At 41.4% G+C, this 26,340-nt stretch overlaps 1 protein-coding gene across 5 annotated transcripts in view; it reads left to right on the top strand.

Annotated features, from left to right (window-relative positions):
• The window catches only part of LOC115637097 (protein DDI1 homolog 2), a 39,052-nt gene extending 21,049 nt beyond the window's left edge, over positions 1-18,003 (top strand). Inside the window, exons 9-10 of one of the 5 annotated variants that reach the window (XM_030537988.1) lie at positions 12,234-12,296; positions 14,479-14,564. In XM_030537988.1, the coding sequence (XP_030393848.1) occupies positions 12,234-12,250 (17 nt within the window). In that variant the 3' untranslated portion in view covers positions 12,251-12,296; positions 14,479-14,564. Of the gene's footprint in view, positions 1-9,254; positions 9,451-12,233; positions 12,297-12,591; positions 13,736-14,478 lie in introns of those variants that run through there. The other 4 variants (XM_030537989.1, XM_030537986.1, XM_030537985.1 and 1 more) reach the window with 4 other exon arrangements.
• Positions 18,004-26,340: the final 8,337 nt, after the last annotated feature.

Below are 26,340 nucleotides of genomic sequence, written 5' to 3' on the forward strand. Positions count from 1 at the left end.
ATTGTCAATTGATATTTATTTGCTCTGCAGCTACATAAATATGTGAATTTTCTAAACTGTTTTTAGAAGTAGCTATACTGGTTCAGTTTCTCTTTGGTGAATAGCCATAGTATCTCAGAGCTGAAATATTACTTTACTCTGCAACTCTGAAAATCTAATTTCCTATTTATTCAAATGAGGAGTTACATTTATTGTATCCTAACCTACATCTTTGGTATTAAAGGTGACCTGCAAAGGGGAAATATAATGAGCTTGTGCCCCTTCTTTTACTGCTTTACAACATAAGAGAAGCTGTAAAGGTGTGCAGATTGCAGTCCTGGGCTGGAAGGCCATGATGACTGGAGAACTAGTGAAATGGGGCTTGTCTGCAGTGCAGACGCTCTATAGCATCAGAGCTGTGATGCTGCAGCTGTGTCACTGTAGTGTAGACACTTGCTGTGGTGATGGAGCAAGTGTTCCTACTGCTGCATCTAATTAACCCCCCTGGGAGGCAGTAGCTAGGTCAATGGAAGAATTCTTCTGTCAACCTAGTGGTATCTGTACTGGGGCTTAAGTCAGCTTATAACAGCAGCCATACTGGGTCAGACCAGTGGTCTGTCTAGCCCTGTATCCTGTCTTCCGACAGTGGCCAATGCCAGATTCTTCAAAGGGATGAACAGAGTAGGGCAATTATCAAGTGATCCCCCTGCTGTTATCTAGCCCCAGCATCTGGCAGTGAGGCTTCGGGACACCCAGAGCATGAGGTTGTGTCCTGATCATGTTAACCAATAGCCATTGCTGGACCTATCCTCCATGAATTCTCTTACTCTTTTTTGAACCCAGTTATACTTTTGGACATCACAACATCCCCTGGCAACAAGGTGACTGGGCACTGTGTAAAGAAACACGTCCTTTTGTTTATTTTTAAACCTACTGCCTAGTAATTTCATTGGGTGACCCCTCATTCTTATGTTATGTGAAATCTCTTTTCCAAGCTGAACAGTCTGTCTTTTTAATCTCTTCTCAGATGGAAGCTGTTTCATATCTTTAATCGTTTTTGTTGCCCTTCTCTGTACCTTTTTTCTTTTTTCTTTCTTTCTTTCTTTTTTTTTTTTAAAGTTGGGGCAACCAGGATTGCATGCCGTGTTCAAGGTGTGGGCGTACCATGGATTTATATAGTGGTATTATGATACTTACTGCCTTATTATCTATCCCTTCCCTAATGGTTCTTAACAGTCTGTTAAGCTTTTTTGACTGCCACTGCATACTGAGTGGATGTTTTCGAACTATCCATAATGATTCCAAGATCTCTTTCTTGAGTGATAAAAGCTAATTTAGACCCCATAAGCTATGGTTCTTGGGGTGGGGAGGGGCAGATAGTGAGTTTTTCACACCCTAGAGTGACGTAGCTAGGTCAACATAAGTTTAGGTATAGATCTGGCCATGGTGATGGCCTAAAAGCAGAAGACTGAGCGGTTAGCCAGGCTGTTTGAAATGTTGTGGTTCTGTTTTTGTTAATGCATCTTTGATTTCAATGAGACATGGTTTGAGTGAAAAAACTTTAAGGATTCAGCGTTCTCCTCCAGTCAATTAAGGTGTTAAAAGCTCAAAATATGCATCTCTTAGATCTCCCAGTGATCAAAATCAGGAAAGGCCAAACTTTGCAATCCTGATACTTCAAAGGTGTTAAATGAAAAAACCTTTCAGTCCTTTATCCATGATTAAGATTGAAAAATGAATTTGCGCTTTTTTTAAAAAAAAGCTTTTGCAGGTCAACCTTAAATTAATGGTTTTGTTTGATTTTTAATTGGTTTCTTACTTGAAGACACACTTTAATTTTTAGATTTGCTGTTTGAGCGGAGATGCAGTGGCAAGAATTGCTTTTATATTGTGTTAGTTTTCTTTCAGCTAAACCCTCTTCTTTTTCCTCTAACTACACAGTCATGGTCTAAGGAGTAAGTAATGACTTATTTTCAAAACTAGATCTTTTGTATTAAGGGACAGTACAGGGCTGTTGTCATGTGCCCTGTGGATCACTTCATCTTTTAAGGAAAATCTACTTTAAAATTTGTACATACAAGAAATATCTTTAGAGTAAGGCCTGTATCATGAACTGTGAGCTTCAGTACATCAACACAGGAAATAGTTTACTACATCTTTGAATGTTTAAGTAAAATCTTAAGTCTTTATTGTCTCAAAGACCTGATTTACACTTAAGTTAGGTTGGCATAGCTACCCCGTTCCAGGGTGTGAAAAATTTAGACACCTGAGCGCTGCAGTTTTACTGACCTACCTTCCCGCCGTGTAAATACAGTTAGGTCGACAGAAGAATTCTTCTCTTGACTTAGCTGCCACCGTTCTGGGAGATAGATTACCTACATCGATGGAAAAACTCCTATCACTATAGGAAGCATCTGCGCTAAGGAGATAGTGGTATAGCTGCAGCAGTGCCAAAGTAGCCCCTGTAGTGCAGACATGCCCTTAATTTACAGACAAGTAGAGAGAGAGACAAATCATAACCTGGATCCAGCCTTGCCATCACCAAACCCTGGCAAACTCTAGAGCCAGACATGTTGTCTTAGGTTCATCTCGTTACCTTCAACAGGAAATGTAAAATATTAGTAGGGCTGTCAAGCGATTTGAAAAAATTAATCATGATTAATTGTATTATTAAAAACGTAAGCACACTGTTAAACAGTAATAGAATGCTATTTATTTAAATATTTTTGATGATTTCTACCTTTTCAAATATATCAATTTCAATTATAACACAGAATGCAAAGTGTACAGTGCTCACTTTATATTTATTTTTATTACAAATATTTGCACTGTAAAAAACAAAATAGTATTTTTCAATTCACCTAACATGAGCACTATAGTGCAGTCTCTTTATCGTGAAAGTTGAATTTACAAATGTAGAATTATGTACAAAAAATAACTGCATTCAAAACTAAAACATTGTAAAACTTTAGAGCCTACAAGTCCACTCAGTCTTACTTCTTGTTCAGCCAATCGCTCAGACAAACAAGCTTGGTTACAATTTGCAGGACATAATGCTGCCTGCTTCTTGTTCACTGTGTCACCTGGAAGGGAGAAGAGGTGTTCTCATGGCAGTGTTGTAGCCAGGATTGCAAAATATATACGTGCCAGATGCGCTAAAGAGTCATATGTTTTATGCTTCAACCACCATTCTAGAGGACATGCTGCTGATAGGTTCTGCTCAGTAATGATCCAAAGCAGAGCGGACCAAAGCATGTTCATAAGAACATAAGAACGGCCGTACCGGGTCAGACCAAAGGTCCATCTACCCTAGTATCTGTCTACCGACAGTGGCCAATGCTAGGTGCCCCAGAGGGAGTGAACCTAACAGGTAATGATCAAGTGATCTCTCTCCTGCCGTCCATCACCACCCTCTGACAAACAGAGGCTAGGGACACCATTCCTTACCCATTCTGGCTAAGAGCCATTAATGGACTTGACCTCCATGAATTTATCTAGTTCTCTTTTGAACACTGTTATAGTCCTAGCCTTCACAACCTCCTCAGGTAAGGAGTTCCACAAGTTGACTGTGCGCTGTGTGAAGAAGAACTTCTTTTATTTGTTTTAAACCTGCTGCCTATTAATTTCATTTGGTGACCCCAGTTCTTGTATTATGGGAATAAGTTAATAACTTTTCCTTATCCATTTTCTCCACGTCACTCATGATTTTATATGCCTCTATCGTATCCCCCCTAAATCTCCTCTTTTCCAAGCTGGTGAGTCCTAGCCTCTTTAATCTCTCCTCATATGGGACCATCTCCAAACCCCTAATCATTTTAGTTGCCCTTTTCTGAACCTTTTCTAGTGCTAGAATATCTTTTTTGAAGTGAGGAGACCACATCTGTACACAGTATTCGAGATGTGGGTGTACCATGGATTCATATAAGGGCAATAATATATTCTCAGTCTTATTCTGTATCCCCTTTTTAATGATTCCTAACATCCTGTTTGCTTTTTTGACCACCTCTGCACACTGTGTGGACATCTTCAGAGAACTATCTATGATGACTCCAAGATCTTTTTCCTGATTAGTTGTAGCTAAATTAGCCCCTATCATATTGTATGTATAGGTGGGGTTATTTTTTCCAATGTGCATTACTTTACATTTATCCACATTAAATTTCATTTGCCATTTTGTTGCCAAATCACTTAGTTTTGTGAGATCTTTTTTAAGTTCTTCACAGTCTGCTTTGGTCCTAACTATCTTGAGCAGTTTAGTATCATCTGCAAATTTTGCCACCTCACTGTTTACCCCTTTCTCCAGATCATTTATGAATAAATTGAATAGAATTGGTCCTAGGACTGACCCTTGGGGAATACCACTAGTTACCCCTCTCCATTCTGAGAATTTACCATTAATTCCTACCCTTTGTTCCCTGTCTTTTAACCAGTTCTCAGTCCATGAAAGGACCTTCCCTTTTATCCCATGACAGCTTAATTTACTAAGAGCCTTTGGTGAGGGACCTTGTCAAAGGCTTTCTGGAAATCTAAGTACACTATGTCCACTGGATCCCCCTTGTCCACATGTTTGTTGACTCCTTCAAAGAACTCTAACAGATTAGTAAGACACGATTTCCCTTTACAGAAACCATGTTGACTATTGCTCAACAGTTTGTTTTTCTATGTATCTGACAATTTTATTCTTAACTATTGTTTCGACTAATTTGCCCGGTACCGACGTTAGACTTACCAGTCTGTAATTGCCAGGATCACCTCTAGAGCCCTTTTTAAATATTGGCGTTACATTAACTAGCTTCCAGTCATTGGGTACCGAAGCCAATTTAAAGGACAGATTACAAACCTTAATTAATAGTTCCGCAACTTCACATTTGATATCTTTCAGAACTCTTGGGTGAATGCCATCTGGTCCCAGTGACTTGTTAATGTTGAGTTTATCAATTAATTCCAAAACCTCCTCTAGTGACACTTCAATCTGTGACAGTTCCTCAGATTTGTCACCTACAAAAGCAGGCTCAGGGTTTGGGAATCTCCCTAACATCCTCAGCCGTGAAGAGCGAAGGAAAGAATCCATTTAGTTTCTCCGCAATTACTTTATCGTCTTTAAGCACTCCTTTTGTATTTCGATCGTCAAGGGGCTCCACTGGTTGTTTAGCAGGCTTCCTGCTTCTGATGTGCTTAAAAAACATTTTGTTATTACCTTTGGAGTTTTTGGCTAGCCGTTCTTCTAACTCCTCTTTGGCTTTTCTTATTACACTCTTGCACTTAATTTGGCAGTGTTTATGCTCCTTTCTATTTGCCTCACTAGGATTTAACTTCCACTTTTTAAAGGAAGTCTTTTTCTCTCACTGCTTCTTTTACATGGTTGTTAAGCCACGGTGGCTCTTTTTTAGTTCTTTTACTGTGTTTCTTAATTTGGGGTATACATTGAAGTTGGGCCTCTATTATGGTATCTTTAAAAAGCACCCATGCATCTCGCAGGGATTTCACTTTAGTCACTGTACCTTTTAACTTTTGTTTAACTGACCCCCTCATTTTTTATATAGTTCCCCCTTTTGAAATTAAATGCCACAGCGTTGGGCTATTGAGATGTTCTTCCCACCACAGGGATGTTAAATGTTATATTATGGTCACTATTTGCAAGCGGTCCTGCTATAATTACCTCTTGGACCACCTCCTGCGCTCCACTCAGGATTAAATCTAGAGTTGCTTCTTCCCTTTTGGGTTCCCGTACCAGCTGCTGCATGAAGCAGTCATTTAAAGCATTGAGAAATTTTATCTCTGCATTTCGTCCTGAAGTGAAATGTTCCCAGTTAATATGGGGATAATTGAAATCCCCCACTATTATTGGGTTCTTAATTTTGATAGCCTCTCTAATTTCCCTTAGCATTTCATCATCACTATTACTGTCCTGGTCAGGTGGTCAATAATAGATCCCTAATATTATATTTTTATTAGAGCATGACATTTCTATCCATAGAGATTCTATGGAACATGTGGATTCGCTTAAGATTTTTACTTCATTTGAATCTACGTTTTCTTTCACATATAGTGCCACCCCCCCCCTGCATGACCTGTTCTGTCCTTCCGATATATTTTGTACCTCGGAATGATTGTGTCCCATTGATTGCTCTCAGTCCACTAGGTTTCTGAGATGCCTATTATATCAATATCTTCCTTTATCACAAGGCACTCTAGTTCACCCATCTTATTATTTAGACTTCTGGCATTTGTGTACAGGCACTTTAAAAACTTGTCCCTGTTTATTTGTCTGCCCTTTTCTGATGTGTCAGATTCTTTTTTTATGTGACTGTTTATCATCTGATCCAGCCCTTACATTATCTTCTTCCATCCTCTGCTCCTGACTACAACCTGGAGATTCTCTCTCTCACCTAAGAGAAGTCTGTGTCTGATCCACATGCTCCTTTGCAGCAGTCAGCTTTCCCCCATCTCCTAGTTTAAAAACTGTTCTACAACCTTTTTAATGTTTAGTGCCAGCAGTCTGGTTCCACCTTGGTTTAGGTGGAGCCCATCTCTCCTGTATAGGCTCCCCCCATCCCAAAAGTTTCCCCAGTTCCTAATGAATGTAAACCCCTCCTCTCTACACCATCCTCTCATCCACGCATTGAGACTCTGAAGCTCTGCCTGCCTACCTGACCCTGTTTGTGGAACTGAGAGCATTTCTGAGAATGCCACCATTAGAGGTCCTGGATTTCAGGCTCTTCCCTAGCAGTCTAAATTTGGCTTCCAGGACATTTCTCCTACCCTTCCCTATGTCATTGGTACCTACATGTACCATGACCACCGGCTCCTCTGCAGCACTACACATAAGTCTGTCTAGATGCCTCGAGAGATCCGCAACCTTCACACCAGGCAGGCAAGTCACCATACGGTTCTCCCGGTGGTCACAAACCCAGCTATCTACATTTCTAATGATCGAATCTCCCATTACTAACACCTGTCTTTTCCTAGAAACTGGAGTTCCCTCCCCCGGGGAGGTAACCTCAGTGCGAGAGGCAATCCCAGCACCATCTGGAAGGAGGGTCCCAACTATGGGAAGGTTTCCCTCTGCTCCCATTGACTGCTCTGCTTCCCTGGGCCTTTCTTCCTCCTCAGCAGCGCAGGGGCTAGCTGACCGGAGGTGGGACAATTCTACAGTATCCCGGAAAGCTGCATCAACATACCTCTCTGCCTCTCTTAGCTCCTCCAGTTCCGCCACCCTGGTCTCTAAAGTCCGTACGTGGTCTCTGGATTTCAGGTTTTGAATGTAGTTTGGTTTATAGGTTTTAAGGGGACTAAAGGGGCACAGATAGGACCGACAAGGGACCCCCGCTCCCTTCCCACTCCCTTTCTAAACTCCCTTGCGAAACTCCCTGTTAGCAGCCCCTGTTCACAAAGCTCTCTGGTCGCTTGTGCACAGCTTTATAAAGCCCTGGCCTGAGTGAATGCCCCGCCCACTGATTAAAGCTCAGCCAATTACCAGAGGCTTCTAGCTTTCAAACCTTCCTTTGACGCTCACAGCCTCCAACTGCCAGCCACAGCACACAGTCCTTCAAACAAACAAACTGACAAACACAAGCTCAGCACACAGCAAGTAACCCCCAAACACACACTACAGACAGTCACTTTCCCCACAGATACTGTATTTGCTGCTCCTTCACCTGGAGAACTCCCTTGCGAAATTCCATGTTAGCAGCCCCAGGTCGCAAAGTTCATTTTCATCATCTGAGTCAGATGCCATCAGAAGAAGGTTGATTTTATTTTTTTTTTTCTTTTTTTTTTTTTTTTTTTTTTGATGGTTCGAGTTCTGTAGTTTTCATATCAGAGCGTTGCTCTTTTAAGCATTCTCCAAACCTTGTCCCTCTGAGATTTTGGATGGTACTTCAGATTCTTAAACCTTGGGTCAAGTGCTGTTATTATTTTTAGAAATCTCACCTTGGTACCTTCTTTGCATTTTGTCTTCTGCTGTGAAAGTGTTCTTAAAACAAACATGTGCTAGGTCATCATCTGAGACTGCTGTAACGTGAAATATATGGCAGAATGCAGGTAAAGCAGAACAGGGGACATACAATTCTCCCCCCAGGGATTTCAGTCACAAATTTAATTAATGCATTATTTTTTTAACGAATGTCATCAGCATGGAAGCATGTTCTCTGGAATGGTGGCCGAAGCATGAAAGGGCATACAAATGTTTAACATATCTGGCATGTAAATATGTTGCACCGCGGGCTACAACAGTGCCGTGCGAACACCTGTTCTCACTTTCAGGTGATGTAAATAAGAAGCAGGCAGCAGTATCTCCCATAAATATAAACGAACTTGTTTGTCTTAGTGATTGGCTGAACGAGAAGTTGTACTGAGTGGACTTGTAGGCTCTAAAGTTTTACATTGTTTTGTTTTTGAGTGCAGTTATACAACCAAAAAAAATCTACATTTGTAAATTACACTTTCAAGATAAAGAGATTACGCTATAGTACTTGTATGAAGTGAATTTAAAAATACTATTGCTTTTATCATTTTTACAGTAAAAATATTTGTAATAAAATGAGTACTGTACACTTTGTATTCTGTTGTAATATAAATCAATATATTTGAAAATGTAGAAAAACATCCAAAAATATTTAATGCCAATTGCTATTCTATTATTTAACAGTGCAATTAATTGCAATTAATTTTTTGTATTAATCATGTAAGTTAACTGTGATTCATCAACAGCCCTAAATATTAATTTTTCTCCCATTAAAATGTTTGAGAAAGGTAAAACCAAGGTTGGTTTTCCAAAGCCTCATCAGTCAGATTGTGACTTTGCAAAACCAAAGGTTCATTTTTCTCTGACCCCCAAAACTGAGGACAATCAACCTGAAAAGTTTGAGGTTTTAAAATTAAGCTGTTAAGAGTCGAGTGCAAAAAAGTTGCAATAACTTATTATCGAAAGCATTTTTGTGCTAATATAATTAAAAATGCTCAACTGTTCATTATTTGCCAACAGTCTCACCTTGGGGGTTAAGGTCAAACACGTAACGTTTCAGCTCAGAAGGAAGCTGAGTGATTTAATAGAGGGATTTAAAATAGAACAGATCATCATCTCTAGTTGTTCTGTAGCACTTGTGAAATACTGTAACATACATGTATAAAATGAAGTAAGGTAGGTTTTGTTTTGAGTGATTTTACTGAGTCTTAGATGTGACAAACCTCATGTTCGTGGGCAATTATTAGCTGTATATTGAGTTATCAGAATATTAACTCTTACACCATCCTCCTCCTTTCCAAATTATTAGCTGCTTGCAGATGGCACCAAGAAAACCAAGAGAGAGAAAGAGAGAGAGGATATAGTTCAGCCCTAAAAGACTCCCCTTCCTGCAGGACCGCCTGTGCACTTTTATAGTGATTTGAATTTTGACTCCTTTTTGATTCATGATATGCTAGATATCACATTGTACATCATTAGATCAGTAAAATTCTCATTTGAATACACCTGAATTAGTCCTGAGCCTTATTCAACCCTTTCAGACCCACCTCAGAGGGGCTCGGAGTTTGGAGTTAGATGCCAGTGTCATCCTGGTATTAGTCCTGCAGAGACAATATCAATGTATTCATTACTGTGAAATACCAGATTCTCCATGTGAATTCCATTTCTGTTCAAGGATTTGTACTCTTCCAACAGTGCGCAATGCTTTCTCCCCTGTTGGATTCAGATGGTGCCAACTCCCTGTAATCAATGAGATTTTTAGGATATTGACAGCAAAACTACAACAAAACCTAGCAAGAGCAGTGGTTCTCAAACTTCTTTGATCATGCCCCCCTATTCTTTGTGTCTGTAGTCACTTATGCAAATCTCCTTACCCCCCCCCCCAAGTCATATACTCTGAAGGCAGAGCAGAAAGCAGCGGCTGCTGGCTGGGCGCTCAGCTGTGAAGCCAGCGCTGCGCCAGCAGCAGTGCAGAAGTAAGGGTGGCAATGTGAAAAGTGATATTTGTCAATATCACTTGTCACAGAAGACTTAGTGCCCATTGCCACCCTTACTTCTGTGCTGCTGCTGCTGCCCCGGGGCTGACAGCTGGAGCCCCCCCTCACCACCACCTGTTGAGGTTTTGAGGGATGGGGAGGAGGAGAGCGCAAGCCTGGGTGGCAATACTCTAGCTGTCAGCCCCGGGGCGGCTGGACTCCGGCTGTCCCCTTTATCCCATCCCCCACCACCCAGTGTGCACGGCCCTTCTGCACGAGTCCAGCAGCCCAGGGCTGACAGCCAGAGCTCTTTTTAAAACAAAAAACAAAAAAAATGCACATCTCTTGCCTCCCTTGGGAGACCCATCCCATAGTTTGAGTACCACTGGTATAGAGAAGTAATCAGCCCCTTTATATAACTGTACTTGCATCTAGAATGCCTAAGTATATAGGCAGTCCCATCACGTCTGTTGCCCTTACTCTTTCCAGCACAGGGAAAACCCTATGAAATATGGTGCGTTTTATCTGGAGACAAGTACGTTCCCATTAATTATATTGATTTCCTTGATAGTGTTAGAAAACAAATCCTTCTGCAGATTCTGCCATGTCTTTGGTCCTTGATAGACCATGTTTAGGTGTCTGGCAGGACACCAGCTACTTCTGTTGTCTATATGGATACAGCTCCCTGATGTATCTGACTGATTAGACCCTTATTACAGATTCCCTGTCAACAAAATCACCTTCCACTGCAGTAGGGGATGACCCTGTCCCACTTCCCCTTCCAAAGAATCGGGCTGTGCGGATGGGGGTCTGAGTGTAGTGTTAATTGGAGACACACAAATCCCAGTCTTGTTTTTCACTAACATTCTGTTGCACAGGCCTCACTGCTCACCCTGCAAAAGACTGTGACAGTGTGGAAGGCTGGAGGATTTACAGAAATGTTTTTTGTTAAAATCACAACTTGACAGAATTGTTGCTATAGTTACATTAAGACCAGCTGCGCAACAAGTAGAACAGGAGTGGCTCAATGTATCCTCTTTTGAGACTCCACGTCCCAGCTTGATCTAAATGGAAAATAATGGAAACAGCTATTTGAGGAGACCAAACCAGACTTCTTACAAGACAGGCATAAACTTTCAGGCAAATCCCAGGTGCACATGTGAGCATGTTTAGTCAGCGAACTCAATCCAATTATCTATTTAAAAAGAGGAAGACTTTTTGAAGATTTAAATGAAGGAAAGCAGTTCAGTGTGTCTTAATTACCTCAGTTGTCCTGCTGGTCCTGTTAAAGGCCGCTGAGATTTGGAACCTGTACACAGAGAGAGACAGATGACGACAAACCAGGCAGCACAGCTTTAAGTTTTGGATAGCTGGTTGGAAATAGGAAACTTGGACAGAGAGATCCTAATGTGATCTAGTGTAGGGACACTTACTGTCACACTGAAGGTCATGCTGGAAATTTGACAAGAGCCTGAGATCTGATATGTTTACCCAGAATCTTAGCAAAAATAAATGAATGCAACTTTAACTTGTTGGTAATACATCTTTCTTGATAAATAGAAATTGTTATCTGAGGTTACTGATAACCATATCCACAACTGATCAAACACATCCTTACCTCTGCGTGAAGATGGCTGCTGTTAGTCATGTTTTACCCTTGGCTACATCTGTTCAGTCACTGTGGTGTTCTGAAAAAGTATTGCTGGCTGAGACTGAGCATTTCTCTGGTGCCTTTCACCCAAGGATCTTAAATCTTATAACCTTCAGGCCACACACCCATTGTGAGGCTGGTATCCCCATATGTAAAATGGGGATACAGGTACATAATGGGTAAGTGATGTACCCAGGGGCACAGAGGAAGTTGCTGGCAGCAGAATCCAGGAACTGTTGCACTGTCCCCAGCTCCAGCTTCTCTGAAATGTGCCTGCTGTGTTTTTCAGCAGTTCACAGCGAGCTGGCATGCTGTTAAATGTGCCTTTTGCTGTGTATTTGTATCGAATACATAGCTTCTCCTGCACGCTGTACTGATCAAATGATAGTACAGTAAAATCCTTAACTTGATTGAAGAGCAGTTCCTTTCTGACTCGACATGGCAAAGTGCCCAAACACTCTTATATCGGAATGGCCAGTCGAACTTCTCGAAGGCAGCGACTACAAGGAGCTCCCCGTTCAGAACCGTATATTGGAAGAAGCTGGGGGAGGGGAGAGAGAGAGAGAGAGAGAGAGAGGTCACAAGACTATAACCATGCATGTTGTGTGCTTTGAATTGCTAACACAAGTTTTGGTGTGTTGTGTTTTCCTAATCCAAACAGAACATCAGAAGCCTTGATGCATGTAGTGTGTGTGTACTGCAGCTGGAGTGGGCCACAGACCAGGTATTTATAGCTACCCATTTATGAGCTTTCACCACAACTTTCACATTGCCAGCAACAGGGCTAACCTTGCTTAAACAATATTATGGAGAAACCTATGGGATGTGAAATTGAGGGCTCGTTCCTTTCAGAGGGTGAAAACATTCCACCTCCTTTAGATAAATGTAACAAACCTATAGTGTGTTTTTTTCCTCATTTAAGCATTTGTTTAAACCATTTGTTCATGGAAAGGAGGGGCTAATCATTGTATGAGCTTTCCTGCGCTACTTTCCTAATGCACCTTATTTCTTACCAACAGCACCTATGGTGCATAAACCTGAAACTCTTGAGCAGAGATGGCTAGTCACATTGAACTGCCTGGTTACTTTGCAATGTACACAAACAAGAACTGGAAGGACGCCAGCACACTGATATTTACTTGTGTCCTCAGCTAGGGTTCAAACACAGATCTCCTGAGGTGAAAGGCCACTGCACAGTCATATCTGTATTCACTTTGGATTTTTAAAGTAAGAAATTAATTGGTGTTGACAGCAAGTCAGGTTACCAATATACAACCATAGGCCACTGGTTGGCTGGGCTTATCTGACAACAGATGTAAAGAAATAACCAGATTTCTTTATATTGTTTAACTGTATGGTTATGTTAAGCTACCTAACTGACAGGCTACAACTTTAGCTTGTAATGGTTGCGTGTGCGGAGTTTAACAAGTAAGTTATAGCAATTGATTATTTTAATTTTTTTAAAGGGCTAGCAGTACAGACGCCCCCTGGGTTACGCAAACCCAACTTATGCAAATCTGCACTTACGGAAAGCTAGAAATAGGAGGTTGGGGGTGGGGGGTGTTGCATAATGGTTGGGTATACACTTCCAACTTACGCAAAATTCGAGTTACGCAAGGTGTTCTGGAACAGACCTGAACACTTGCAGTAAGTTTATTATGCAGAACTGTCTGATTAATTTGAAGTGTCTTGGGCACAACTAGATCATATGCATACTACTTTATTACACCTTGAAAATGTACACTCCCTTGGGAGAATGTTATTCAGCATGATGCATTTGAATTGCACGATTAAATGCTAAATCTCTTTTGTATTACTATGTGGCCTTTCTGTACTGATGCAAGTGTTTCTCAGAGGCCCTTTTGGGTTCTGAAATTAAAAAGCTTTACAGGTTGCTTATTTTATCACCATAAAAATAACTTTGCTCAGAGGTGAACTTGCAACCACCTGCCTCTTCCCATTATGGCACACATCAGTAGCTTGGAACAGAAAATAAATGTTAAGTGAATGAAGACGGAAGCTGTCAAGTAATTTAGATCCACAATTTTTCTACTCTAAAATTGTTATAATCTGATGGTAAATGTTCTCTGAACTCTAAATATCTTGCTTTTTATCCACTGCTCTGAGAAATTAAAACAAGTAATAAACAGTGGCTTTCTATTACTCTGTGGCATTTCTCTTGGCTGTTGTTCTCACATCTTTGCTGATATCCAGACAAAGAAAGGATCCCCTTGTTTCTTGTGAAGCACAACAAGGCTAGGGGAAGGGAGCAGGTATTTCCAAATGGAAAAGGATTATCTTCTTCTATGGAAGTTGCTTTTAAACTTCAACAAACCAACAAGTAGCTATACAAGCTAACACCACCACCCCTAAACACACACACACAAAATACCCTGAATATTTATCCTGTTAAAGGGTCTGTATATAATATTTGATGGGAGGGGTGGAAGAGGAGTTGAGATCTTAACTTTTTTAATTCACCATGTTTTTGCTCTGAAAAGTGACTCTATGTGGAATCATAAGATTTTGTTTTTTGTTTTGTTTTTTTTCTCAATGACTTCGGATTATACTTGGTGACTTTACTAGTTAGAATGTCTCTTCTAATTGTGAGCATAGCAAACATCCTGAGATCTGAAAGTCAACCTGGTTTCATCCAGTCTCTCTCATACTCACTTGTAATAACATATGTGCCCTTGTAACTTAATTACCAAATTTGCATTTATTCAGAGAGCTCTGGAAGGGCTGTTACATCTGATCTAGTTACAGTATATTCATGAGAAAGTGACACTTCAGCAGTTACCAAACTGAAATGGAATACCAAACATATTCTGAAATTGTTATATTACGTGAAAATGTAATAGCTCTTATAATCCTAACTACTACTTTCTCTTTCTATCCGTGTATAGAGAATAGTGATAAAGAAACTACCTCACTGGAAATGCCATCTTTACCATCTTCTGATGGATTTAAGAGTCCAGTCCATTCTTCAGGACTAAATTCCAAGATCTGTAATCCCACAAATCAATTACTTGATCGCTCTGTCTCCGCCCCTGCTTCAATTTGCTCTCACAAATCTAGCCTAGCAGAGAAGATTGATCCTACAGCTGTGAAGTCTTTGGAGTCACCAGCTGAATGTCAGCTAGCTCCAGACCCTCTTCTGTTACAGAATCTTTCTGATCATGCTGCTCGTTCAGCACACAATGACCATGCTATCCAGACTGGAGCAGTAACCTGTCATAGTCCAACTATACCTTCACAGAATACACTTGAAAAAACAGTTGCCGCTGACCATCTAATGAGATATAATGCTAAAGAACAAGTCCATGGTCTGGAATCTCCTATGGAAGTGACAAGAGAAGGCAGTTTATCTGATACTACCAGCAGGAATGGGCAGCAGGCAGTTCTAGATGTACCATTGCCTTCAGAACAGCTGGAACTGAACCAAATGACTGAGTTTCCTTTGGATCTTCAGACATGCAAAGAACGAGTGAGTGAACAATGTCTGGATAAACAGAATAGACCAACTGAGCCAGAACATCCTTGTAATGTCAGTGCCCTTGGGTTACCTGCTATGGGGGAGCAAGGCCTTACGAACATCCATCCAGAATCACCCATTGACTCTCTTACTGAGAGAAGAGAAAGTGGGCTGGAGAATATAGAGCTTTTGTGTGGGAAAGAAAATATGCCAATGTCTGCATCCTGTGGCTATTCACATACAGAAATCTTCATGGAAACAGACGTAGCTGAGCAGTCTGTCGTCACAGAACGTAGCTTGTCAAGCAAACAGAACACTCAAGCGAAGAATATTGGTGGATCTGTTCTGAACTTAGATTGTTCTTTGATGCAGATGGAGTCATCAAAGCATGACCCCTCTGTGTCTGTATTTTCCAGTAACCCGGTTTCCACTAGTGATTTACTGCAGCCTGAAACCAATGTTGAAGTGACTGCAATATGTACTGAGTTACCTAATTTATCAGCTGAAAATAGCTCTTCCTCCTCTGACATTCGTCAACTGAACGGGGATACAGCAGCATCCACTGAAGAGCCAAGTTTGTCTTTAACAGCAGCGTTGAAGGAGCTTCATGAACTTTTGGTTATAAATAGTAAAGGAGATTCTGTCATCTTTATGTCTGAAGACGACACAGGTCAGCCAGAAACCGTTCCTGAAGAGCAAATGGAATGCAAGGAGCTTTCTGATGATGAACATGAAAGTGTGGATCCAGAGAGTGGGGATCTAAATAGTTCCTTTCATATGGTGATGCCTGAACATGTGAACCCTGAGAGGCTAGCAGGGGTACCATCTTATGCTATGGGAATAGAAAATGCTAGCATCAAGATTTTAACTAGCAGCCAGTCAACTGTTGAAAAAGATGCTCTAGAGATACAAAAGTCATCAAGTAAGAGTAATTCTGTCATTCTGAGCTCAGTGGCAACATTTGATCAACTACAGAGTACTGAGCAGGCAGAAATTTTACCTGAATGTTTAGTAAATGACCAAGTTCCAGCCAGTCAGACTTCAGAGCTGAATCGATCACGCTCACCTGAGCTCACGGTGGAGGATGATGTTCCTCAGGATGCTCAGAGCCTGTTAACAGCAGTGACTGAAAGAACTGACAGTTCCTCAAATCCTGAAGATCCAAGGCCACCATGCGGACTTGTTGAGCCATTGCTGCGCCCACCTATCAGCAATCTGGAACTGTGCTCCAGAGCTCCTCTGCTGCCTGTTTTCCCTGCGGCGGACATTAATCAGATTCTGTGCGCTGGCTTTACCATGCGAGAAGCTCTTGAAGCTTTGGAGCAAGCTGGTGGAAATGTAAACCTTGCTCTTCTCTTTTTATTAGCCAAGAATATTGTAATTCCTACGTGACCATGGAAAAGATGGCCTGGCTGCTCCATCCTCCTTTTAAAAAACGTATCTAGATTATATAGAATAACCTGTACGCCGAATGTTGTCAGATTTTTAAAAAAAAAATTATTTTCAGCCAAAGTAATTTATGATCTCTTCTGTGTGTGTCATGCGTTAAATTTGGGCCTTTTAAAAGAAAAGTCTTGGCATTGTGTAAACACATTAGCTTTGAATTTTCCTAGAGAGGTGCATACTGGAATAAAATTGTTTTTATTTAATTGTATGATTTTAGAATGAGCTACGATATTGTGAATTAAAAAGCAGAAGCCATTGAGAAAACCATCACCCCGTTCAGAAAAAAGCAGATTATGAAAAAAGCAGATTATGAATGTGCATGTATGTGCCTCCCCAAGGCAGTGCAGAGCATGTGCTGTTATAGGAGAGGCATACAAGCTAGGAATTCAGTGTGGTACAAAATGAAACAGTTTGTTAAACTAAGCTGTTTGGAATTGTACCAGTCATCACTACTGTGCTTTGTAATCTGATGCTGATGAAGAATTGTAGCAGCTACTAGAGGTATGTCAATGCCCACAGGGCTTCGGATCCAAAAAAGTTTTGCAGGGATATTCAAAGCTTACACCTTATTGTGCTTTGAAAGCTGATGCCTAGGTTTCCAAAATGTATTATGCTATTGGGCCAGCGTGTTAAAAGTTTACATAGTGGGGCAGGGGGAGGAGGGAGATAAAATTTGGTGCTACCAAAAATAAGAGACAAGGCAAATGTTCTGAAGATATCCTGGTGTTAATCTTTTATTTTATTTCCCCAGTGAAGGGTATTTTACCCCTTTATAGATTTTTCCCATATCTTCCTCCACAGAGAAGTATGGGGGGGGGGGAAGCCTTCTTAAGCAGATACCTTTTAATTTGTTTTGTTAAACAATTTCATTAATTGCATCTGTTGCTATGGCTCTTTTCTCCTTTTGCCGCAGTCCCGTACAAAGGCATCCTGTAACTGTTCAGAGAACAAATTCTCTATGCACTGAGTAGGGACATATAATTAAAGGAGTGAAGAAATTTGCTTTTGCTCTAGTTTATCTCAATGCTTGGGGGTGATCAACCCCTCAGCCCTTTTTAAACGAACACTCAAAGGCTGTGACCTTCGCTGTAGAAATCTTCACTGCAAAAACTCTTTGTGGATCGCAGTGTAGTACCATGTGATAGATGAAGACTCTCCACGTAAAGCATCCTGAAACTAGGGCACTGATCTGGCTTCTGTATTACAACCATTGAAGCCTTTCAGGCAGTTCCCATCAAGAATTGTCTTTTTAGTACCCACAGAGACTGTGCTCAGGAAAGCCTGGTTCCAGGGAATCAGGTGCTTTCATGGGGATCAACTACTCTTTCTCCTGCTTTTTGGAGGTTCATGACACTCTTGAGGAGGGGAAGAGGGAAAAGCATGATAAAATGTGATACAAATTGTGAGTAGAAACCTTAAGCTGGTCCCATTTGCAATTCTCTGAAGTGGCTTCACCTAAAATGTAATCTCTGACTTCCTGCTTCAGACAAATAAACTGAAGTTGAGAGTCCACAGTGGCTGACAGTACATTTTCTCAACACATTATGTACGTTGGGTTTATCTGGGGCTCAGAACTTGCCCCTGTTTCTTCTTGCTTAGAATATTTGCATATGTGTATCTGGGGGCTTTCAGGGGAGTGAGATATAAACTGCATACATTCAATCGTATATATAAACTTGTGTGAGTCCCTGATGGCAGTGAGGGATAACTTGGTTTTTGGTTTTTTTTCCAGTGCATAATGTAGTGAAGAACAGCTTTGAGGAGTCCTGTGAATACGCAATTGAGCTTTCACAGGAATTGTGACTATAGAACTGAACCTAGGAAACATCAGATGATTTATTTTAAACCCTGCTCATGGGTTCTTGAGCAAATACTGGTGTTTCAGGATTTTTACTAAGCAGTAAAGCTTTGGTAAGCAGGTGGTGGCAGTAAGAATCTTGTGAAGTATTCTACAGTGAGCAGTACCCCTGTGGTAAGCTGTAGTGTCTTGGGTCATTATTTTAGAACTGATTTATAAAAGCCCTTTCTAATGGGCCTTTGGAAATTAGATGTACTATCCTATGCTAGAACATCTCTGGTCAAATGGAACAGCTGTAGGAATTTTTGAGGGGAAGTTCTATGGCCAGTGTCATACAGGAGGTCAGAGCAGATGATCATAATGGTCCCTTTTGGCCTTGGAATCTATGAAGCTATCCCTGTTTGCCTCTGCTTCAGCTCCCTGCAAACAGGAGCTAGCAGTAAAGCTCCTTTCTTTCCCATCTAGACTGTTCTCAATCCAAACAGCCAGGCTGTGCTGCTAGGTATGCTCTTACAGCACCATGGACTTCAGTGGGATTTTCTTGGAGAAGATGCTTGGCTGGTATAAGCTATCATAGCTCAGTTGAAGACACCAGCTGAGGGTCTGCCCTTTGTGTATATGTACGAGCTGAACTTGCTGCCCTTAGCACAGTTTGATTTACTGCCTGCTATTTAAAACACCAGATATTTGTCATCTGATGTTATGATACCCGCGTCAGATGTATGTGTTAATTTTTTTTACAAGCAGTTGCTAATAGCTAAATGAAGTATGGCTGTTTTGCACCAGACTGGTTGAAGGTTCTAGTTTTATGGCCATAGTTAGTTACAGATTGCACCTGCACAATTTATGCTAATGAAACTTTAGAGCATCAGCCAGTTGGCTTTGATAGTTTTTTTTCTGTCATATACTATAGTTTTTAAATTTTTACATTTTTTAACTCTGCCTGTGCTTTACAGAAAATAAACGCAAATCAGTACTGCTAGAATTTCCTGTGTCCCTTTCTCTAAATGGTTGGAAACAGAGGTCTGACTCCAAAACTGTAAAATAGCTGCAAATACTACCTAAGAGCCATCTAAACCTAGTGAGTTTAAGGTCTTTATTATATGAAACTTTGCTTTGAGTGAGCAATGCAGTTGGATTAAATTAGAGAATAAACAGAACTGAATAATTTTCTCTTAAGGAACAAGATTCAATAAACAGAATTATAAAATTGAAAAAAAGTGTGATTCTGAAACAATTTACTTGAATCTTCTTAATCCAGGAGACTGCATAGCATTGTTTTTCCTTAGAGTGCTGCCTAAGAACTGTTGTCTTCTATTTTAATGTGTAGCACATGTCCTTTTTGCTGTGCAGTATGCTACCTCTGTACGAAGTGATGTGGAGTCACTGTTGGATGACAGTGATAGGATAGACTGCATACATTTGTCCTCAGAGGAGAGATTTTTGCCTCTTCCCTCTTTTCCCTTCTCCCTCCCTCCACCCCTTCTCCAAAAAAAGGATGTTGGGGAGGGATAGCTCAGTGGTTTGAGCAGTGGCCTACTAAACCCAGGGTTGTGAGCCCAGTCCTTGAGGCCATCTAGGGATCTGGGTCAAAAATCTGTCTGGGGATTGGTCCTGCTTTGAGCAGGGGGTTGGACTAGATACCTCCTGAGGTCCCTTCGAACGCTGATATTCTGTTCTATGAGTTCAGGCTTGTGGTTTTTTTTACAGTGCAGTTGACTTTCCTCCTCAAACTCTTAAAGAGGGGGTTAGAATCTAGCCTGTGTAAACCAAATAGCACAAATTAAGTATTTTGTTTGAGGATTAAAGCATCATTTCTAATTAACATTGCATACATCAGACAGAAGACAGGACTGCAATGTAACTATACAGTCAACTTTATGATCAAATCTGAGTTCATCAGGAGCTCTGTGGTCAGCATAGTTCATTGGCCTTTGTCCATTGCCAAACTGGAATTGAGTACTTGTTAATAGCTTCAGCAGAGGCACCAAAGATTGAATGGGCCGTGTAAACGACTCCCTGCCCCGAAAGGGAGTCTTTCCAGATTTGTTGCATTTATTTAGTGCCTTAAATCAAAGGCTCTTGAAACTGCAAACAACTGAGTTAAATCTTGTGACACCCTGTTCAGGGAGGGAAAAATTTTCCCTATTTTACATATCAGGAAACTGGCCCAGAGAAGCTGTGTCTTACTCAAGATACCGGGAAGTCTTTGGTAGCCTTTGGCAACTCACTTAACCTCTCTGCCTTAGTCCACATGTAAAGTGGGGATGATATTTCGTTTAGCAGGGATGTTGAAGGGTTTGTAAAGCCCTTTGGGTCTGAGATGATGTAACTGAGGAGTATTATTCCTAGACTAAGGTGTGCTGATGCTGTTAGGCATTTTAAGAACTGGGGGCTTGAGGAGACTTCCAGTGGGTTTAGGATCCTTTTTCCTACATCTACCTTTTCCTACATCCCAGCACCCAACCCCAGCATCGCTGTTGAGAGAGGGAGAAGGAGGGACCTTGGGGTGGGGTATGCATCACTTTTCGCCTGACTCCCTTTCCAATTTGGAGCCCTCTTGTTTTTTTCCCTTGCACCTGCCAATCCCTGGGATGTTCTCTTAATCTCCCCTCCACCTTGCTGGCTCTAGAATCTAAATACCATTCTCCTTAGAGGGCTGGATAAAGGTCATAACTTCAGTTTGGCTTTAAGGGAGCTAATGTGGCAGCCCCAGGACTGACCCCCCAGTGCAGCATCTCTGCTGAGTTCAGACACTGTTCCTAAGAAACAATCTGGATTAGAGACTCTTTGTGCCCTTTGACCAGCATCAACCCTTCTCTCCCTATTCGGAGCAGTTACCCCAAACAGGAATATTTTTCTTCTCTGTTTCCCCACACCCCAAAGTCTGCCAATGCCTCTCAATTCTGACTCTCAGAACCTGGGCTGCTCCAACCTGGGGAAAACCTCTTCAGGAACATCTGGGCTCTACCACCTTAAACAGACATGGGAGTGGTGCTAGGCCTTGGTACTACACAGCGCTTTACCCATGGGCCCTGCTCAGTTCATCAACAACTGGGTAACGTCCCCAGATGATAAATATGCACTGTGCTGTAAATAGGACTGTTCTTACTCTTCCATCCTCATCCTCAACTCCAAAGCAAACCAGTCAACACAGTTGACCCATCAGTCCCCTTCCTAGGGGCTCCCTGTGAAATGTATAAGTGGCAGAAACAATTTTTCTAATGTGGAACCGCAGGAACAATCAGAAGTGTGTAGGAAATCCTCTGTCAGTAGCCATTGTTCCTACTGAAGGAATTCTCTCATTCCCGTATTTAAAGTGTTCTATGAAATGGGGCCAGGGCTTTCCAAGCTATTGACATCTGAATTTTTTTAGGCACAATGGATGTCTGCAAAAGAGGATGGTGCCAGGGATATGCTGGGTGGGGGAAAGGAGGGACCTCTGCTGTGCTGAGTAAATTAGAGCGTGGAAACCTCTCAAGAAATGAATGGTGGTGATGTGGAATGTATCATTTTCCAGAGGAGGGCACAAGACAGAGCCACAGTTCTTGGAGCAGGAATCCTTTGGTCACCCCCCTAGGTTGGTGTAGGGTTTACTAGGGTTATAAAGTCTGCTAGCCAACAAGCTTGGCTTGCGGTAAAGACCATGGATCCATAATGTTAGGACTTGGAGGTCTGGCTGTTTCAGATGCTGCAGAGAGCTCATTTTTACAGGTGAAAGGATACTGCCCTGATGGCCCATGCAATACTTGGCCTTATCTGTGAGGCTGACAACAAGGGAGGCAATTGTGATGGTGACTTTGCTGATGCAAGTACCAGCTACTGGGTAGGTTTGAAGTGGCTTGGTGCGTGATATGGGGAAGGGGGGATCCTGCAATGATGCTGCCTATGGTGAACCGTCTGTGGATAGCGGAACTTTGCTCTTCAGGGCTGTCAACCAGGCACAGCTTGAAAATGTTCCCATCTCTCTAGCTCTATCCATGTCAAGCTGTTTGGTTACTATTTGACTGATGCTTTTTAGCTTAAGGGTTTTGCAGACTCACTTAAGGAACTTGAGGGAATCCGTACTCAGGAATCCTAAAGCTGGTTGCACTTGTGTCACTTACTCTTCTGGGCTGAACATCTGTGGTTTTTCTTGCAGCTGGGTGTTGAAGAGGGAGGATTCCTTAATCCTGTATTGGTATGTAGTTCTGCCCTCAGTAATACATGAGTCTTTTTTTTATTTGACTTGATTTTTTTAATATTGGAGGACTGTTTCTCCAGGAAAAAATTGATGTGCAAAAAACAATTTGATATTTAAAAAAATAAACAAAAGTTTTATCACAATGTTGTCTGGCCAATTTGTTTACACCATTAATATAGAAAGATCATTTTCTCTGCTTTGCGATATATTGACCTCTACTACTGGCCTCTCAGCTTCAAATTCTTATCTTTATTTCTTTCCTAAGTGAAAGTAATTTCCTTGTAATATTCCCATTTTGACAAGTAATGAGCTAAACAGAAATTTATACTGTTGTAAAAATCCTCACTTATGATGGGTTCAAAATAGTCATGTGAGAGCTTGATAAATTTCTGTTTGACATCCTCAGATCACTACTTTAGTGTGGAATCTTAACTAAGTAAATTACATGTGCAAGATGTTGCATTCTGATTGGCTGCAGCATGTATTCACAGAAATAAGTCAGGCCACCTATACAAATTATCTCTGAGCCAATCAGAACACAGACATACATTTTGTCTAGATCTTTAACTAAATCCTTTTTCAAAAAAAAAAACCTGTGAAATTCATGACCAGAAATGAAAGCTCACATTAAAGATTCTCTTCTCCTGCTCCCCAAGCCCATTTAACAGAAAGGGTATAAGCATTTTTTACAGTGATGAGGTCACAGCTAGGCACATTTTGGGCTGTGATATCATCACAAATGCCAAACTGGACAATCAGAGCGCAGCTTTGGCTAATGGGCCAGAGTCTATTATTTTTGAAAGGAAACACTTTTTTCCCTTCTGAAATTTGTGATAATAATGAAGCCATTTCTGATGGAGAAACTGCCCCAGAGTGCAGTGACTGGTTTCCATGTCTTGACCAAAATCAGGGTGTACTTACCCTTGAGGTATCTGGTGCGCAAACATCTTAATTCACTAAGTCTTGTTCATGTCAGAAGGTGTCATTGTTACTGTAAGATAAGCTTTTCTGCACTGAAAACCAAAGCTGTTTAAGAGCACTTAGTGACAGAATGACAAAGGAGTCCATCTGAAATGTCAGGACATTGGTTTCCTCTTCACTTGCCTGCCAGGACCAGGGTTCAGGGTTCTGTGCTTGAGGTGCTGAGGTGTTACACTCCTGAAATGGTGCACGGGGCTGCTTGGGTGTTAGTAATAGCATCACTGAGAAAAAAACTGAACCTTGACTGTGGCCTTGCAAGCTAGATATGGAAGAATCTTAGAGCTAGAGAGGGCCTAATAGGCCAGCAGTGAAGGAAAGTCCCTACAGGTTCTGTCTTGTTCTGTCCAGGGTTCTCAAACTGGGGGTTAGGACCCCCTGGCATCATGAGGTTATTACATGAGGGATCGCTAGCTGTCAGCCTCCACCCCTAATTCCGCTTTGCCTCAAACATTTATAATGGTGTTAAATACATTTTAAAAGTGCTTTTAATGTATAAGAGAGGTCACACTCAGAGGCTTGCTATGTGAAAGGTCACAGGTTCAAAAGTCTGACCTCCTGTATAACAGGCCACAGAACTGCCCCAGGATCATTCCTAGAGCAGATCTTTTAGAAAAGCATCCAATCTTGAGTTAAAAATTGTCAGTGTTGTCTGCGTTAATTGCTCCAGTCCGAATTTGTTTAGCTTCAGCTTCCAGCCCTTGGATCACGTTAACCTTTCTCTACTAGAGTTCATTATTAAATATTTGTTCCCTGTGTAGGTACTTAGGCTGTAATCAAGTCGTCCCTTAACCTTCTCTTTGTTAAGCTAAATAGTTTGAACTCCTTAAGTCTATCACTATATGGCATGTTTTTTAAACCTTTAATCATTTTCATGGCTCTTCTCTGAACAGTCTCCAATTTGTCAACATCTTTCTTGAACTGTGGGTACTGGACTCAGTATTCCAGCAGTGGTCGCACCAGTGCCAAATATAGGAGTAAAATAAGCTGTCTACCCCTACTCAAGATTCCACTCTTTGTGCATCCCAGGATCACATTAGCTCTTTTGGCTACAGCTTCACACTGGGAGATCGGGGGGGGAGGGATAGCTCAGGGGTTTGAGCATTGGCCTACTAAACCCAGGGTTGTGAGTTCAATCCCTGAGGGGGCCATTAAGGGAACTGGGGTAAAAATCTGGGGATGGTCCTGCTTGGAGCAGGGGGTTGGACTAGATGACCTCCTGAGGTCCCTTCTAACCCTAATAGTCTATGATAGTCTATGTTCAGTTGATTATTCCCCCATAACTCCCCAAATCTCTTTCAGAGTCACTGCTTCCCAGAATAGAGTCCCTCATCCTGCAAGTAGGGCCAACATTCTTTGTTCTTAGGTGTATACATTGAAATTTAACCATATTGTAATCCACATTATTTTCTTGTGCCCAGTTTACTAAGCGATCCAGATAATCTGAATCAGTGACCTGTCTTCGTTATTTACCTCTTCCCCAATTTTTGTCATCTGCAAGCTTTATTAATGATTTTGTTTTCTTCCAGGTCATTGTTAAAAATGTTAAATAGCGTAGGGACAAGAACCAATCCCTGCAGGATCCTACTGGAAACACACCTTCTCAATGACTATTCCTGGTTTACAATTAAATTTTTTCTTTGAAAGTTTTTTTTCTCCAGACATCTGAGCCTTGTCTATACACAAGTTATTCTGCTTTAATTATACCTGTACTGGAAAGGGAATAAGCTATACCAGTATAAGCACATCTAGTCCAGTAATACTGCATCCTTACTTAGTTATATTGGTAAAACCGATCACTAAAATCTCCCCTCCCACCCCGAATCAACAAAGTGATACCACTATGGAAACTCTGTAGACCAGACTTCAGTCATAAGTGGATAAGTCTTGCATCTCTCACCTGTCTGCCCCTTAGTAGTTTGAGCAATGAGAATGGGAAGGAAGATGATTAAATACAATACGGCACCTTGGAGCTGTCACTGAGCTTAATCACACAGGTTCACTTCTTACCTGCCTCATGCTCTTCATTAGTATTCTATACCTTGCCCACAGATGATGTAAAATTATTCGTGATTCCAACAATCTGCTCACTCAAACATCACGTGGCCAAGGGCTGAGATGGCAGCTATAAGGTCTAATGGCTAAACCTAGGGTGCCCAGATGTCCTGATTTTATAGGGACAGTCCCAGTATTTGGGACTTTTTCTTACATACGCTCCTGTTACTCCCTACCCCCTGTACCAATTTTTCACAGTTGCTATCTGGTCACCCTAGCTAAACCAGGAATGTGGGATTCAGGAAAGCATGTGTTCTAATCCTGCCTTTGACTCACTCTGTGGCCTTGGGCAAATCATTTAACACCTTTGCCTGTATCTCCCCTTTTGTAAATTGGGGCTGAAACATCCCTCATGCATCTAGAGTCTCCCATGAACAAAGCTTAAGTGCTAAGTGGTGCCATGACTGTGCTAATTAAATACATGAGCTATAGCAGCTGAGGAAGTGTGTTGCCTTCCTTGGGGTTTAAACAGCGCAGAGCCTGCCAAAATGGTGACTGGTTTTAAGTCACCTTCTGTCTAATTAAAATTGCCAACATTATTAAACGCTGAATTATGTGCCTGTCTTGAAGGCTTTGACTGGTTTCTCTGCAGCGTGTGGAGGTTCACAGGAATGCAGGTAACTAGACACTGGAGTTGCAGTCAGTGTTCATCCCAATATTCACTCCTCTTTGTCACTGTCAGTAATACCCCTCTGCTCCTGGGATCAGTATCCCTACACTATTGCAGATGGGTCATGGTAGATTCTCCATCACTAACCATTGTTAAATAAAACGGGCTATTTTTCGAAAAGATCTGCTCTAGGAATTATTTTGGGGAAGTTCAGTGGCCTGTG

Source organism: Gopherus evgoodei, chromosome 18 (assembly GCF_007399415.2).
Source record: "Gopherus evgoodei ecotype Sinaloan lineage chromosome 18, rGopEvg1_v1.p, whole genome shotgun sequence".
Classification (NCBI taxonomy): domain Eukaryota; kingdom Metazoa; phylum Chordata; order Testudines; family Testudinidae; genus Gopherus; species Gopherus evgoodei.